General features: G+C 39.3%; 1 protein-coding gene across 4 annotated transcripts in view; it reads left to right on the top strand.

Annotated features, from left to right (window-relative positions):
• Positions 1–7,285, top strand: part of AP4E1 (adaptor related protein complex 4 subunit epsilon 1) — a 75,217-nt gene extending 67,932 nt beyond the window's left edge. For all 4 annotated transcript variants that reach the window (XM_059701423.1, XM_059701412.1, XM_059701431.1 and 1 more), the window contains 3 exons: positions 182–372; positions 2,878–3,035; positions 4,224–7,285. In XM_059701423.1, the coding sequence (XP_059557406.1) occupies positions 182–372; positions 2,878–3,035; positions 4,224–4,384 (510 nt within the window). In that variant the 3' untranslated portion in view covers positions 4,385–7,285. The remainder of the gene's footprint in view (positions 1–181; positions 373–2,877; positions 3,036–4,223) is intronic.
• Positions 7,286–18,022: the final 10,737 nt, after the last annotated feature.

Raw genomic sequence — 18,022 nt, 5'->3', positions numbered from 1 at the left:
TATTAGTTCTTGATTATCTGTGTTAGTGAATTTTTCTCAAGTGAAGTTGTTAGTCATCTTCATAATGTAGTTATTAACATCTCACAGTAATGTGCTTTACTTCAATTAAATAGAAATTTGGTATTCATATGATAGTCTGTATCAATCCCTTCTTCAATACTTGTATTACTTTTATCTACAGATCACTGAGCAACCCGGATGCTGCTTGCCTATAATAGAAGCAGAGAACACAAAAAACTTTCAATATAGTGTGCAGATGGAAAAACCTTTTACAGAAGGGAATCTTTCTGGTTTTATAAATTACCAAATGATGAACACGCATTCTGTTCAGCTAGAATTTTCAGTAAACTTATCACTGTTAGATTTCATTAGGTAAGTATTTTCTGGAATGTTAACTCAGGTTATTCAGTCATTCAGCATATGTTCATTGGGCCTTCTCTCTGGACAGAAGTACTATGCTAGGTGCTAGAGAGTATAACAATTCAGACACAGCCCCTTCTGTCCAGCCTAGGGAGGAGACATTGAACAATCATATCAACGCATATGTAATTGTGAATTGTAGAGAAAATAAATGGTACAATGACCAATTATAATATGGGACCTGATTTAGGTTGGGGTTGGTTGGTGATCCTGGAAAACTTCTGAGAGAAACTGATATTAAAGTAATGTTTAAACTGAAATAACTTTAAAGATTCCACATGGCTTTTCTTAAAGCTTTTCAAATTTCTCATTTGTATTTTATTTGATTAATTCTGTTTATTAAGCTTTAGAGATCTGCAAGAAAATTACTCAGCAAAGTTATACTTTTATTAGACACTGGAGGCCCAGTGCACAAAATTCGTGCACTTAGAGGGGTTCCCCTCAGCCTGGCCTGCGCTGTCTCGTAGTCCAGGAGCCCTCAGAGATGTCCAACTGACGGCTTAGGCCCGCTCCCCGTGAGGAATGGGTCTAAGCCGTCAGTTGGACATCCTTAGCACTGCCACAGAGGGGGGAGAGGCTCCCACCACTGCCGCTGTGCTCGCCAGCCATGAGCCCGGCTTTTGGCTGAGCAGTGCTCCCCCTGTGGGAGCGCACTGACCACCAGGGGTCAGCTCCTGCATTGAGTGTCTGTCCCCTGATGGTCAGTGTGCGTCATAGCGACCGGTTGTTCCTCTGTTTGGTTGATTTGCATATTAGCCTTTTATTATATAGGATTATATTAGTATTTTGCATTATGCTAGGCACTGTTCAGTGTTACCAAAATAATTGAAAACTGCCTAACTTGTCTCTCATTTAGTGTTACGAATATATTGTACTGTATTCAAACATTTTTTTAAATTCATTTTTTAATTCTCACCTGAGGATATTTTTTCCATTGACTTTTAGAGAGGAGGGAAGGGATGGGGAGGGGGGGAGGGAGGGAGGGAGGGAGGGAGGGAGAGAGAGAGAGAGAGAGAGAGAGAGAGAGAGAGAGAGAGAGAGAAGAAAGAGAAAGAGAAAGAGAAAGAGAAAGAGAAAGAGAAAGAGAAAGAGAAAGAGAAAGAGAAAGACAACGTGAGAGAGACACATTGATTGGTTGCCTCCCGCACATGCCCCAACCGGCAGGGATGAACCTGCAACTGAGGTACAATGCCTTGACCAGGAATTGAACCTGGGACCCTTCAGTCCACGGGCTGATGCTCTAATCATTGAGTAAAACAAGCCAGGGCTGTATTCAAACATTTTTTTAAATGAAGGCTGCTTGAACCAAGAATGCAGAATACCAGGGATTGTCTGTAAAACTTTTAAACTCTCCACACTCTGATTGTGTTACACTACTTCAGTTTTTGCCTACTCTTTAAAGTCTTTCAGTATGAACATGTCTATTAATCTGTCAGAGTATTTATACTTATGTTGCTATATAAGAACTTACATTCTTTGACTGTGAGGTATCTCCCATGGTGTGCATTCATAACCCGAAGAAGCACAATATATATAACAATTCTTCTGTTGTATATTAATAAAATCCTCTGTCTTTAAAAATATTTTCCTAATTATAAAATCGATATATACATATTATTAAAATATTTTCCTAATTATAAAATTGATATATACATATTATAAAAATTTAAATGCTGTAGAAAAATATAAGTAGAACATAAAAGTTCTCTATAATTCCACCTCAGTATACCACAGTGTTAGCTATTTGATCTTTAGTCTCATGAATCATTTTTAAAATATGTGCATTTGCTAAAATCTTTTCTGTTGGTCTAAGTTACTTAAGGTGCTTGGTCTTTATATTCATGCTCCTGTATATGACTTTGATAGAGTGTCTCCTTATCCCCTAATCCAGAATGTAAATGAAAGAAAAGTTTTTTGTTTTTTTAAAAATATATTTTATTGATGTTTTTTTGCAGAGAGGAAGAGAGAGGGATAGAGAGTTAGAAACATCGATGCGAGAGAAACATCAAACAGCTGCCTCCTGCACATCTCCTACTGGGATGTGCCCGCAACCAAGGTACATGCCCTTGACCGGAATCAAACCTGGGACCTTTCAGTCCGCAGGCTGACGCTCTATCCACTGAGCCAAACCAGTTAGGGCTGAAAGAAAAGTTTTGTTATATTTGAATGATTCATGAAATTACTTGGAAACATTTTACTGAAATCGCTAATACTAAGGAAAAGAACTAGGTGACTTATTGAAAAAACATTTGCACTTTAATAACATTTCTTGCTTCAGGTTGGAGGGTGAAAAAATGGTTAGCATTCTAATCATATTTAGTTTAAAAACTTAAGTTTTTGTGGGACCCAGATTTACAGTAATTGTTTTATTCCTGGGAATCATTTAAAATGTATGTTTTTTGTTTAGAATTATTTAATTCTTTTGGACATCAATCTAATTTTAAACATTATTTTCAGACCATTAAAAATTTCAACTGAACACTTTGGCAAACTCTGGTTATCCTTTGCAAATGACGTGAAGCAAAATGTAAAAATGTCAGATTCTCAAGCTGCTCTGCCTTCTGCCCTGAAGACGCTGCGACGGAAACTGAGACTCCATGTTGTTGACATTATAGGTTCGTAGTTACGAAAAGGCCATCCCGTGTTTATGAGGGCTTCTCACAGCCAGAGCACAGATCAGCTCTCACAAGGGTCAGATTTCTTAGAGCCAGAGGAGTGTGTTCTTCAGATTTTATTAAAGAATTTTGTGGTAAAATATACATAAGAAAATTTGCTACTTTAACTTTTCTTAAGTGTACGGTTTAGTGGCTTTAAGTATATTCGTGGTGTTGTGTAACTATTGCCACCATCATCTCCTGAGCTTTTCCTTCTCCCCTAACTAAAACTGTACCCATTAAACAATAGCTCTCATCATCTCCCTCTCCAGTCCCTGACACCTACCATCCTATTTCTGTCTCTATGAATTGGACATTAGGTACCTCATAGAAGTGGGATCATACAATATTTGCCCTTTTGTGATTGGATTATTTCACATAACATAATATCTTCAAGGTTCATCCGTATTGTGGCATGTGTCAAGCTTTCCTAATGAATTCTGTCCCATTGTATGACTAGGCCACATTTTGTTTATCCATTCATCTGTCGATGGACACTTGAGTTGCTTCCACTTTTTGGCTACTATGAATAATACTGCTCTGAATAGAGGTGTACAGATACCAGAGTTCAAGTCCCAGAAGTAGAATTGCTGGATCATATGGTAATTCTATATGTAATTTTTGGAAAAGTAATATCATTATTTTTTAAAATGTTTTTGTATTGATTTTAGAGAGAGAGGAAGGGAGAGAGATAGAGAGATAGAAACATCGATGAGAGAGAAATATCGATTGGCTCCTTCCTGCACAGCCCTTATGGGGATTACGCCTGCAACCGGGCATGTGCCTTGACTGGGAATTGAACCAGTAACCTCCTGGTTCATGGGTCAACGCTCAACCACTGAACCACAGCAGGCCATCATATCGTTTTTCACAGCAACGGCACCATTTACATTCCCATCAGCAGTGTACAAGGGTTCAAATTTCTCCATTTCCTCACTAACCCTTGTATTTATTTATTGTGATAATTGCCATCCTCATGGGTGTGAAGTGGTAAGTGGTATTTCATTATGGGGTTGATAAGCATTTCCTTAATGAGCAGTGATGTTGATTATCTTTTCATGTGCTTATTGGCCATTGTGTGTCGTCTTTGTAGAACTGTCTACTGAAGTTCCTTTGTATTAAAGAATTTTTAATTTTTGTTGTTTGTAGGCAGTGAAGGGCTGTTGGCCTGTCAGCTGCTCCCATCCATCCCCTGTTTGCTGCATTTCCGAGTTCATGGTGATGTATTAGCCCTATGGTTTAGATCCTCCTGCTCTACTCTTCCTGACTATTTATTGTATCAGTGTCAAAAGGTGATGGAGGGATCCTAGCAGAAGCTCTTATATTTTACTCCATCAAAACAAATGGTTTACATATATAAACTTATTTACCAAAGTAAATAATTCATGGTACTTCTAATGAAAATGGGGATAATTGCAAATTGTGGTATTATGTGTTTCCTTTATGATTCCTGATCAAGAAAGATCCCCAAGAAACTGTATCCTTAATCTTTTACTCAGGATTGTACAGTATGTTTGGGTCCTAAAGAGTGACCTGAGCTAATGTTATAAACTGCTAATGCTTTATATATAACTTAGTGTAGAGGGACTGAAAATATTTATTTTGTTATAAGTAATTTTATAGCAAATTTACTCTAGTGCTAGCCGATTTGTAGTAAAGTCAAGTTTGAGTTCTGCATTAATGTGGGGAAGACATGGAATTGATAACCCCAGACCTAATTCACATTTGGCTTTGGAATGCAGTGTGTGCTTTTTGGTAGGCACGTCATTACTTTCAATTATGTTTTGCTTAGATCGGTGTTGAACTAAGTTGGCACAGCACACACTTAGTTCAAAAGATCCATGAGCATGCTGGGTATTGGGGATCCAATCTGTGATACAGTTATTATAGATAACTTGCTATACGTAATTGCAGATAATTTGGCTAGAAAGTTTGTTTTCCATTTGTGTTTATTTTTAATATTAAAAATGAATCACTGTATTTTTATGTTAAAAACTCAGAGCCATTTACAAAATATTATCATAGAGAAACAAAACCCACAAGAGCACACAGTACTAAAGCAAACATATAAAAGGACTTCTTAGTTATGGCAAATCTCTTAGTTACCACTTTGGTTCTTTTAGCAAGTTGAAATTTGTGATTAGAGTATACATAGTAAAACCATTTTCCTGGTCTTTAAATCCACTAGTACACAGTGGATGCCACCGCAACAGTGACTAAGTATACCATACAGGTCTTCAGTAAAAGACATCATTTTCATGTTATAGTTGTGCCTTTGTGGCCTCTGTCAGAACTGTTATCAGTCTAATATGGACCATAATCTTGAGATTGTACATTAAGGTTAAAAACAGAAATTATATTTTATAAAACCTTATGGTGCTGTGGAGATATTTATTATTTCTCTTTTTCTGACACTTCACCATGGAGACTATTCAGGTAATATAGTTTTAAGTTATTGAAGCTAATGCTCTGGTTACTTGGTACTGTGTGTCGACCAGGTATGGAATTCTGGTTTTAGGTTATCTCACTAATCATAGCTGATCTGAAAGACGCTAAGGGGATTCCCCAGAGCTGATATATTTCATTAGTTATTTGTGTCTAGCATATTCCTTCCTAAAAACAAAACAGTATTTTTTAAAATTAAGTTTTAAGTTATTCATTTAAAAAATATGTCATACCTTGTTACTTTCATGCTTTTAAAAACAGCAAAATCTTGCTATAAGAGCAATGAAAAGTGACTGGAGTTTCCTGTGTAGGTTTCTCCTTTTAATAGAAGGTGAGATTCATCCTCAAGCTCCTAGCAGTGTCGCGGTGAAGGGGACATGCTGTCTGTGGAGGCGTGGTGGGCGCTGGCGGCTGCAGCATCAGCTTCCTCTTTATTTCTGCCTCTGTCGGCAGCACCCCCACCTGATTCTGCTGTTACTCTGACAAAGAGACAGGAAGTGCCCTCTCACTTTGCAGAGGGATGCAGTTTGTGGCATAGGAGATGCCCCGATTTTTTGTGCCCTTACTTCCATGTGTTTGCATGGTCACTCAGGCTGGGTTGAGTGTAGAGCAGTGGATGTAAGGTGCCCAGCAAACCCGAGGACAGCTGATCTGGGAGAGATTACAATGAGCTGCTGCGTTGTTACAAGGGTGCAGCAGCAGCTGTCATGAGAGACATGCTTGGCCTATAGATTGTCCAGTGGTGAGAGACGTGCAGTGGTAGGTGAGGGCTGGGAACATGATTTTGGGTCTTCCAAAGGGAGAGTGGTGTTATTTTGTTCTTTCTGAACCCACTAAATAAAAAGTAGGGTTACAGGATTTCTACTGAAATGTTTAGTAGAATGTTTACAATTTTTATATTTTTATGGTTTTAAAAACAATAGTAGGAAAGAGTAGATTTTAAAGAACTTCAGAGCACTATATTTTCTGTCTAAAGTATTTCAGTGTTTTAAGTTCTAAATCAGACATCACTAACGTTTTTTGTATTATAGATGTGACTACAAAGTAGGGAGAATGATTGATGTTGGTAGATCATCTCCTCACCTTATAGTCATCATTTAGTCAAGTGAAGGGGCATCATTTTGGAATGAAAGCTAGGGGGTGGGGTTACTCACCTGTGTGAATTTTGTGCCAGGCATCTTTGCTGAGAATGCAGGTGGCAGCAAGTGTGAATCTGGAGGGAATGAAGGGAAGGCAGCAAAGTCTTAGGAGCAGGTAGAAGGATCAAGCTCCCAGCAGAATAGTCCCTGTGGAGGCAGGCAGAGCAGGCTCAGGGAACGTGGGTCTGAGTAAGGATCCTTCTAAAAAACTGCAGATGGGAGCTGAGCAGGTACCAAGTGCTTAAGTGCCAAGCGTGCCAACCACAGCCTATGCTCTTTAGAGGAGCATTGTTTGAAACAATATTCTATCATCTACCAAATAGTTGTGGTAAAAATGCAGTATTTTATTTTTTTCCTTTATTTTATTTCATGTTAATAATATTTTAAAATATCGAGCTATTTGTCTTAATTTTTATGGATAAATGTGGTCTTTGTCTCATGATTGTGAGCCACTAAAGTGCACTGAACCTATTCATATGTTTAAGGTGTTTTGCTGTGTTAAAATTTTAGGAGGGAAAAATGCAACAGAATAACAACTTAGTAACCATTGATTACCTTGTTTTGGAGTTGAATTCTGTAATTTGAAATAATTCAGTGAAACATCTAATAAATACAAAGTGATCTATACGGTTCTTTGGTCTGTGTATTTTTTATTAAAATAGCTGAATAATAAGTAGTATTATTCAGTAATTTGATAAGCATTAGCTAAAAAAGAGTAGAAACACCTGGAATGGGATGAAAAGAGTAAGTTACTCATTAAGGCCCATAAGAATCTGGTCTAATGGGTTATTAAAAATAAAGATATTGCTGTTTTTATGTTATGTTCCGAGAGAACTTTGTGGGCTTCCAATAGGTTAGAGTGTGGATGATCCTCAGGTGCCTGTCCAGACCCCCAGCTTTCAGTCTAGCCTGGCCAGAGAGCCCCAAGTTTTCTTTCTTTAATGCCCTCTCCTTACAGTTGCCTCCAGATGGATGAACCATAGTAAGTCAGATAAGACTCTGGATCCTTTGGCCATCTTGTTGTATGCATATTGTAAAACACAAAGCTAGATCAGAAGTGGCTTTTAAATCTCACTGATTTATGCCTCCTATTGGCTAAAATGTAGGGCAGGAAAACATAAGATGTGAAGCTTCATCTTTGGGGCACTGAGGAGTTTAAATGCCCACAGTAGTAATTGAAAGGAAAAGGGCTCTTGAAGGGCAGAGTGGCTTGCAGCCAAATGGACCAGGGTTAATGATTGAATGAAAGTTATTTGTTTGTGTGCATAATGAGAGACTGAGCTTTTTATGGTGGAACCATCTGTATATTTTTATGTCCCTTTTGTCTGGTACATAATAGGCACTCAGTAATAGGCAATTGGTTTATTGAATGAATGACCTACCCCCTCAAAATAAGTAATCTGAAACCAAATAATGTCCAGGGATTGATTTTAGTAATACTGTGGCTCTCTCAGAAATGAAGTGATCTGATGTGGTTTACAGATATAAATCAGTGAAAAAGGTTCCAGTGAAAATACCTTGTGCCAGTTTGGAGAGAAGAAACATAACTGCTTGATGAGATTCTTGCCAGCCTGAAGGCTAAGTCCTGTGAAAACTTCCATGGCATTTAAGAGATCTCTTAGAAATTATGACTTGGGCCTGGCCGGCATGGCTCAGTGATTGAACATTGACTTATGAACCAGTAGGTCACGGTTCCATTCCAGGTCGGGGCACATGCCAGGGTTGTAGGCTCAATCAATCCCCATTGTGGGGTATGCGGGAGGCAGCCAATCAATGATTCTCTTTCATAATTGATGTTTCTATCTCTCTCTCCCTCTTCCTTCTCTGAAATCAATAAAAATATTAAAAAGAAAATTAAAAAAGAGAGATTATAATTCGGAGGAGGGGGACCTGAGTTATGGCAGATGTCCGTAAAGTTTTACTGGTCTAGAAGAACTAGTGCTAGGACAGAAAGCAGCAGATATTTGATCAGTGAAGTTAAAGTTAAATACTGGGAGCTAGTGACTATGACAAGGCAGATTTACCAGCTAAATTAGCATCGCCTGTTTAGAAAAGCACACTGATAACGGAAGAGACAACTATATTGACATTAATAGGGTCAATAGCATCAGGAAAGTAGGGAAGGAGCAGGCCCTCTGGGATAAAGCATCAGGAAAAGGAGATACTTTAAAGGAAATGTGTTTCATTTGTGTAACATGGGAAAATGTATGCGAGGTGCATGAATCCAAGATAGGAGGGTACCCAAAAAATGAGCCCCAGAGAACCCTGAGCACTTGAAGATGGGCCTGGATGTGAGGTAAGTACAGATGATGTCGAACTCAGGAGTTGCTTGAAGTGGCTGTCACGCTGAAAAAGCAGTGGGTTGCAGCTTGTTTGTGGGCTTTGTTCCAAGGGAAGGAATCAATTTCCTTTAGTTATTTTAAACTATTTTCCTAAGTGGATGAGTACTTTTACTTCCCTAAAACATTAAATTGCCAATGAGACTAAATGGCTGACCTCAGGAAGTTTTTCCCTAATGGGTTCTGGCAGGACATGTGCCAAATGGTTAGAGGCTGGAGCCCAGAGATTATTTATATTTCAGTGAGAGAAAAGTAATTAGAAAGCTATTTAATTGTACATTTCTCTATGCCTTATGTGACAAGTAAGAACAGAGGCAAGGCATGGGTGTTCTTAGGGAGAGGCATTTGGTCTAAATTGTTACCACGTAATTGAATGAAGGTAAGGGCAAAACCAGTGATTAGAACGAGCTGGTCCCTTGATGATAGATTATCACGGTATAAGAATTTATTTTTTCGCCCTAACTGGTTTGGCTCAGTGGATAGAGCATCAGCCTGCGGACTGAAGGTCCCAGGTTCGATTCCGGTCAAGGGCATGTACCTTGGTTGCGGGCACCTCCCCAGTAGGGAGTGTGCAGGAGGCAGCTGATCGGTGTTTCTAACTCTCTATCCCTCTCCCTTCCTCTCTGTAAAAAACCAATAAAATATATTAAAAAAACAACAACAACATGATTTAAAAAAAAAGAATTTATTTTTTTCATCTAGTTGACTAATGGTTGATGGGGTCAAATAGAAGGGTTATTGTGAGCCATGGGAAAAATGAAATGATTTGAACCCAAACATTGGACCAGTCTTCACCTACAGAAGTGATGAGTATTGTTTGTTACTCCTAAGGAGCCTTTTTGAGCCTGGGTTTATGCTAATAAGCTGACAGAGTGGGGCCTGTATTTAGCCTCAGAATGAGGTTGGTCACCAGAAAGACATAATGATTAGACTTGGAACTTTCAGCCCCATCCACTGACCTCAGGCGAGGGGAGGTTTGGAGCTGGAGGTTACGCTCTATAAAAACAATGGGATTTGATGAGTTTCCATGTTGGTGAAAGTATCCACATCCTGGGAGGGTGATACACCCCAGCTCCATGGGGACAGAAGTTCCTGCACTCAGGACCCTTCTGTTTCTCACCGTATGTACCTCTTCATCTGACTGTTCATCTGTAACCTTAATAATATTCTTTGTAATAAACTGGTAAACCGAAGTACCTGGTAAATATTTCTCTGAATTCTCTGGGCCACTCTAGCAAATTAAGTGAGAAGGGGGTTGTGAGAGCCTCCAATTTATAGCCAGTTGGTCAGAAGCACAGGTGACAACCTGGGCTTGCGATTGGCATCTGGAGTGGGGGCAGTCTTGTGGGACTGAGCCTTTAACTTGTGATGCTGTCTCCAAGTAGATAGTGTCAGAATTGAGTGTATTTGTAGGACACCTAGTGTATGTCTGCTAAGAACTAGAGAATTGCTTGATGGTGTGGGAAAAAAAAGCATTTAACAAAAATGATTTACATTTAGGTTGTACAATGTGGTTTTTTTAAAGGTGTATAACATGATTTAATTAATGCACATACATTGTGAAATTATTACCACAATCAAGTTAATTATCACATCCATCACCTCATAGTTACTTGTGTGTGTGGTAAAAACACAAGATCTTAGAAAATTAAGTATATAATACAGTATTATTAACTATAATTACCATGCTGTCCATTAGACTGGGGACCTTTTAAAAATTCCATACCCTAAGCCATTAAATCAGAGTCTCTGAGGTGTGGGACTCAGGCTTCAGTAATTTTTAAACTCCACAGGTAACTACAATGCACAGCCACTACTACTGTTTTAGATGCAGTCTCACCCTCCTCTTCCTCAATGGGATTGTTTGTGATTGTGTTTTCCCCATCCCCATTTCTGCAATTGAGATCGATTACAAGTAATTCGCTATTGAGTGTTTGGGAGGCAAGTAAGGGAATTATTTGGAAAGATTGGGCAGGTGTCGGCGAGGAATCGTATGTGAGTATATAAAATGCTGTAGGTCCTGGAGAGATAGTGGCAGTAGCAGTTAGAGTTTGAATTTCCCTGAATCTCCACACAAAAATGGTCAGAGAAACTAGATAGCAAAACCACAAACCCACATACAATTTTTCAACAAAACTAAGTGACAGGGTCTCAAAATGCAAGAAGGTGGTAACAAGTCATCAAAGCCAAAATATGTGCATCTTATTTGCATCTTTGCAGGAGGAAGCAAAGGGAAGCAATGGTTATCTAATAGACCCGAGAGCAGGACTACTCCACAATAGCCAACAGGTCTCTGGAAGGCACAGTGAGTCAAATTGAGGTTAGCATCTGAAACGGGACAGGGTCTTGCACAATTCACAGGGAATGAGTGCAAGTCACAGTAAGGTCTGAAGCATTCTAGATTGTATGAACCCTTGAAACTGACTAGTTATGGTTCTCTTCCAGAAAAGGACAACATACTGAGTAAAAACTGCTTGGAGAGGTATCAAAATTGAGCAAGATACATAGGTGCTGGGATCATATTGTCAAATTTGATTCCTGGCTCCACTTACTACTAATTTTTACCTTTGTGGAAATTACTTAAATACTCTGTGCTCCAGTTTCCCATCTGTATAATGGGGATAATAATACCTACCTTATAGGACTGTGAAATGAGTTAATGCACATGGTGGTTCGTGTGATCTTGATCTGTCAGTTTCTATATCAGTTTCTTAGCATCATTATGAGAAAAAACAAAAAACAAAGAGAAGGCAATAAAGATACAGGAAAAAGAAGGTCCAGATAAAAGTGGGAAAAAACAGTCAGAAAACATCAGAAAGCAAGTTGCCATTTTACTAGTATTTTAACATTATAAAAAACACACAGAAAAAAACTTTGTAAAGTCAGAAAAGTTACTCTGAAACATGCCTCCTAAATATTTAGGAAAACTAATTTTGTAGAGATATAAACAACAGAAAAAGATACTATGGTCAAATCCCATATAAACTCTGTAGGGGTGGGGGTGGGAGGGAGAGAGAGAGAGAGAAAGAGGAAGAGCAACATAAGTTAGAGCTATTTAAACTCAAATGAAGTGAAATGCTGGTAAATATTCAAAGAAAGTGTTAAATATTGAAGCTAGGCAAAGAAGGTCCAACATATGGATTGTAAGAGCTCCTATAGAAGACGTTCAAAGCACAGAACTAAAACTAATATGAAGCAATAATTTCAGGAAACATTCCTGAAAGTGCAATTAAAAAAAAAAAAAAAGATTTGAAACTAAAAAGACAGTGCATACCCGAGGATCTCAACTGGCAAACACCAAGACGCCATTCTAGTAAGATTACTAAACCATTTTAAAAATAGAAAAAATTTGTTGGCCATCTAAGAAAAAAGAGCCAGTGACTTATAAGGAAAAGAAGTTAGATTATTATCAGACTTTTTGACATGTGCTTTATACCAGAAGAAAATAGAATTATACATTTTAAATATTCCAGGAAAGATGTAAACCAAGAATTTTATGCTCAGTAAAATTGATTTTCAAGTACTAGTATAAAGAGCACAAACTGTTGTCAACATATAAGGAGTCACAGAATACCGTTCCTATGAACCCTTCCTGAGGAACTTACTAGAGAATGAGATTCAGAAGAGCTGGTTGTAAGCATAAAATACATGCAGAACTAGGAATAGAGAGAATTAAAAGGAAGAATACAGTATGTAATGGCTATGTGCACTGACAATGTAGATACAGTACAACTGAAAAAAAGAGGGAAGTAGGAAAAGCATATGCAAAATTTAAAAAGCACCTTTAGTAATTGTTAGTGGTAGTATTATCTAAGATTCTAATGTGGGATAAAACGATTGATTATGGGCTATATTAATTTTGTCATAATCTGTATCTTTGGATTCTCAGTGGAAGAAAGTAAACAGTTATAGAAGAGGGTGAGTAAACTCTGTAGTTTTCATTTTGTGTTGAGGATACACATACACACCCCTAGTACCCACATATGGTCCTGAAATACTATAACACCATGTCCCACTGAAAGAAGCTAAGGCTTCTTGTAGAAATGGTTCATTCCAGGTCTGGGGCAGAAATTGTACAAAATGAGCCTAGAATGCCTTTTATACCAGATAGTAAATAATCTATCAAAAACTACTAAGTCATAACAAAAAACACAGAAGCTAACTTGAAGAGACTCCCACTGGCCAAAAATTACACAATTTGAGCTTCAGTACAGGTATGCATTGAAATCCAAATATGCTTAAATCCTTGAATTCATAATGCTTACTAGGGAATAAATTCATTGTCTTGAAAACTACCAAATACAGAAATTAAACCACTGGGTAGCAAAATAGATGAAGAGAAGCACCTTTTAAGTATTCCTCCTAATAAATGAAAACAATGATGGAATACTTATACTTTGCAATGGTCAGTGTATTAATAGATCTAGGCAGTGGACACCAATTAATGACTGCTAATATTGAAAAGAAAGGCAACCAGATGTTTTGTGTCTCCTGATGAAAGAATACAAATCACCTATGGACTTATCCAAAATGATAGAATAATGTGAGTTTGTTTAAATCTTTAGATTGAATTGCCAACTTGCAACTCAAAATACAGAGGGCAGAGGAATAAGTTTAACTGCACCACAAGTTTGCAGTCAGCAAAATTCAGACTAGAAAATCCTAGAGGTCAAATGGCCTGGGTTCTTCAACAGATGAGGAAAAGAAAGGCATGAAGAGGAATCTTCAGATTAAAAGGGACATATCAAGTTTCTTAAAAATGGGCAAGACTATAGTGTCCAGGGATGCACAGCTGGGTATTAAAACTAAAAGAAATACAAGAAAGTGATTGAATTAACAGCCTGGGTAGTATTATTTTGGGGGCAGGAAATGATGATTGGAATGGGGCTTTTTGTGTGACTGGCAAAGTGTTATTTTTTGATCTAAGTGGTATAACAATCTTTTCCCCTTATTGATAGTTTATTAAGTTACTCATATTAGCCTTTTATTACATAGGATTATCTATAATAATTATAATATGTTAATCTCTGTTGTATCTTCTTTGGAGAAGATGGGACAGCAAGACTACAACTGCCTGTGGAGAAGGAAACACATCATTTGCTCAGTTTTAGTTTCTCTCCTTTCCAAAGACTTTTCACAGTGAACCATCCACAAGATGTGACATTTCACTCTTCTTCTCCTTTCCCTTCCATTCTTTGGTGATGTAATAGGAGAGAGCGGAGATCTTAAATGTGTATGTGGTTTGGCTGGGCTCTTGTATAGTTGTGATTAGCCACGTGGAGATTGTGAGCTGGTAGCTGCTGCTCCTTCAGTGGCATCCCTTACCTTTGCTCATCAGGTGGTGGATGAAGCAAGTCCAGTGACAGTCTCCAGAAAGGAGGCAGTGGAGCCACTGGCTGGAAGAAGCTCGGGTTTGGGGCTGAAGCAGAGTTCTTTCCCTGTCAACCTCCTTGGACTGTAACCTGAATTAAGAATAACTATTGGGTTGTGTTGAGCCACTGGGATTTTGGGGTTTGTTTCAGCACCCAGCTTTACCCTGATTGATGCAACTGCTGACCCATGCTGTCCAATACGTTAGCCGCTGGCCGTGTGTGGTAACTGAACTCTTGAAATGTGGCTAGTCAGAATTGAGAGGTGTTCTAAGTATAAAATAAACATTGGATTTCAAATATTTAGTACAAAAATGTAAAATAGTAAACACATAAATATTAATTTTACATGTTTCTTATTATTTTTTTACTGTGGCTACTAGAAAAATTTAAACTTACATATGTGACTGCATTTCATTATATTTCTATTGGATGGTCCTCTCTTGGATCTAATGTTTAACCAAGATCTCAATTTATCCCGACCGGTGTGGCTCAGTGGTTGAGTGTCAACCAGTGAACCAGGAGGTCATCTGTTCTATTCCTGGTCAGGGCACATGCCCGGGTTGTGGGCTCAATCCCCAGTAGGGGGTGTGTGGGAGGCAGCTGGTCAATGATTCATCATTGATGTTTCTCTCTCTCCCTCTCTCTGAAATCAATAATAACATTTTTTACTTAAAAAATCTCAATGTATAGTCCTGTAAAGATTAAATCTAGAAAAAGCAATCAGTGATTATTCTATCCCTTACTGCTAATCCTAACATTAAATCCATTATTCTTAAACTTTAATGGCAACTCAGAGAGAATTATGTCTTCTTTTTTTTAAAAAATATATTTTTTATTGATTAAGATATTACATGTGTCCTTGTCCCACGTTACCCTCTACCCCCCCCACCCCCCCATTCATGCCCTCACCCCCCCCCCCCCGCCCCCCCCCCCCCGTCCATTGGTTAGGCCTATATGCTTGCATATAAGTCCTTTGGTTGATCTTTCCCCCTTACCCCTACCCTCCCCTACCTTCCCTCCAAGGCCCGACAGTCCAATCAATGCCTCTCCGTCTCTGGATCAGTCCTTGTTCATCAGTTTATGTTGTTCATTATATTCCACAAATGAGTGAGATCATGTGGTATTTATCCACTCTCCAGTTCCATCCATGCTGTGGCAAATGGTAAGAGTTCCTTTTTCTTCTTCCTCTTCTTAAAGAATACCTTTCAGCATTTCATATAATGCTGGTTTGGTGGTGATGAACTCCTTTAGCTTTTTCTTATCTGTGAAGCTCTTTATCTGACCTTCTATTCTGAATGATAGCTTTGCTGGATAAAGTAATCTTGGTTGCAGGTTCTTGCTATTCATCACTTTGAATATTTCTTGCCACTCTCTTCTGGCCTGCATGGTTTCTGTTGAGAAATCAGCTGATAGTCGTATGGGTACTCCCTTGTAGGTAACTGACTGTCTTTCTCTTGCTGCTTTTAAGATTCTCTCTTTATCTTTTGCTCTTGGCATTTTAATTATGATGTGTCTTGGTGTGGTCCTCTTTGGATTCCTTTTGTTTGGAGTTCTCTGCGCTTCCTGGACTTGTAAGTCCATTTCTTTCACCAGGTAGGGGAAGTTTTCTGTCATTATTTCTTCAAAAAGGTTTTCAATATCTTGCCCTCTCTCTCCTTCTGGTACCCCTATAATTCTGATGTTGGTACGTTTGAAGTTGTCCCAGAGGTTCCTTACACTATCTTCATATTTTTGGAATCTCTTTTCTTTTTTCTTTTTTGGTTGGGTATTTTTTGTTTCTTTGTATTTCAAATCTTTGACTTGATTCTTGGGATCCTCTTGTCTGCTGTTGGATTTCTGTAAATTATTCTTTATTTCAGTCAGTGTATGCTTAATTTCTAGTTGGTCCTTTTTCATGTCCTCCATGGTCTCACTATACTTATTGAGGGATTCATTAAATTTATCAGCGGTTTCCATAAAATTCTTGAAAAACCTTATAAACGTGGCCTTGAACTCTATATCCAGTCGTTTGCTTTCCTCCATTTCTGCCATTTGTGACCTGTTTCTTTGTCTCCGCATTTTGGCTGCTTCCCTGTGTTAATAGAGTGGCCCTGCACGCCAGGTGTCCTGTAGGGCCCAGTGGCTCAGCCTCCCCAGTTACCTGAGGTGGACACTCTTGGTGCACTCTTGGTGCCTTGGTTGTTGTAGGATCACTGGGAGGAATTGACCTCCAGGCCAATTGGCTGTGAGAATCAGCTGTGTCTGAAGTGGGAGAACTTCTGTGCTGAAGACACCCTTCTGGGGCAAGACTTGCTTCAGTGGGGCTTTGGTGCTCACTGAGTCTGCTCCCTGAGTGTGTCCCTTATGGATCTGAGGAGTTGCAATCTGGATGGTCCCCCTCTGACCACTGGGTACAGTGGCTCCTGGATCTAAGGAGGTGCTAATTCAGCCTCTGCCTGAGGCCACACAGCGGGAGCCACGAAGAGGCTCAGCTGTGAAGCAAAGCAAGCCGCTGCGGGGCCTTGGGCCTTCTCTTGGAAGTCCTGGGTCTGCCTGGCTGGGCTGCAGTTAGGTACATTCACATGCAAAAGCCTCTGCCGCAGCCTGGGTGGGGCGGGGTCTCAGGGAATCAAAGGGCGGAGGAAGCAGCTATGGCTGATTCTCCGCCTAGCCCTAAGGAGTCGAGCATCTCGGTGACCCGATACTTGCTGCAAGCACCTCTGAGGGAAAGCCGCCCTCAAGTTCGCCCGCTGCCCGACAGTGCAGCTTCTCTCCGTATGAGTCCTGGGTCCCCAGAGACTTCCCGGAACCGGAGTTCAGAGGAGTTGGGAGCTTGTGATTCAAAAAGACAGCCGCGTCCTCAGGTGCCACCCCCTCTCCGCGTGTGCGCACGAGCCGCCGTACCTCTGCACTTCACCTCCGCAGCTCCTCTGGCTCTCAGTGTGCTTTTCTTTCCTTATAGTTGTAGAATTTACACTCAGCCAGCCTTCCTGTTGTTCTGGATGATGTTCGCTCTGTCCTTTGCGGTATTTTTCAATTGTTGTGGGAGGCGGCAATTTCCCGGTGTTTATCTATGCCGCCATCTTAGTTTCTCCAATGCCTTCTTAAAAGAAAGAATTTCCCTCTACTTCTGGAAGAATTTTTATTTGTTCCTGTATTTGTCTCTTTTCTATATCTAACTTACCTTTGTCTAAACTGCTATTAATATGTTTTTCAGTTCAGATATAATAATTTTCATCTCTAGAGGTTCCTATTTGGGTCTTTCTTGTATCTTCAATTTCTCTCTTCAACATGCTTATGTTTCCTACTACTTTCTTAAACTTATGGAGTATATTTGTAATAGCTGTTATAATGTTTTTGTTGGATAATTCTGGCATCTCTGTGCTTTCTGTCTGTTTCAGAGTCCAGAATGCTAACCACTGCATAATGGGGCCCGGGTCTGTTTCTGCTGATTGCATTTTCTCCTAGTTATTGGTCATATTTTTCTGCCTTTTTGCACGCCTAGTGATTTTTACTAGATGTCAGACATTGTGAGTTTTACCCTGTCGGGTGCTGGATTTTACTGTATTCTTTTATGTAGTGTTAGAGTTTGTTTTGGTGCACAGTTCGATCACTTGGAGTTGGCTCATTTCAAGAGCTGCCTATAAACTTTATTATGTTGAGTATAGAGCAGT

The sequence above is a fragment of the Myotis daubentonii genome, chromosome 1, assembly GCF_963259705.1.
Source record: "Myotis daubentonii chromosome 1, mMyoDau2.1, whole genome shotgun sequence".
Classification (NCBI taxonomy): Eukaryota; Metazoa; Chordata; class Mammalia; order Chiroptera; family Vespertilionidae; genus Myotis; species Myotis daubentonii.
This window is presented reverse-complemented; position numbering and strand designations above follow the sequence as displayed.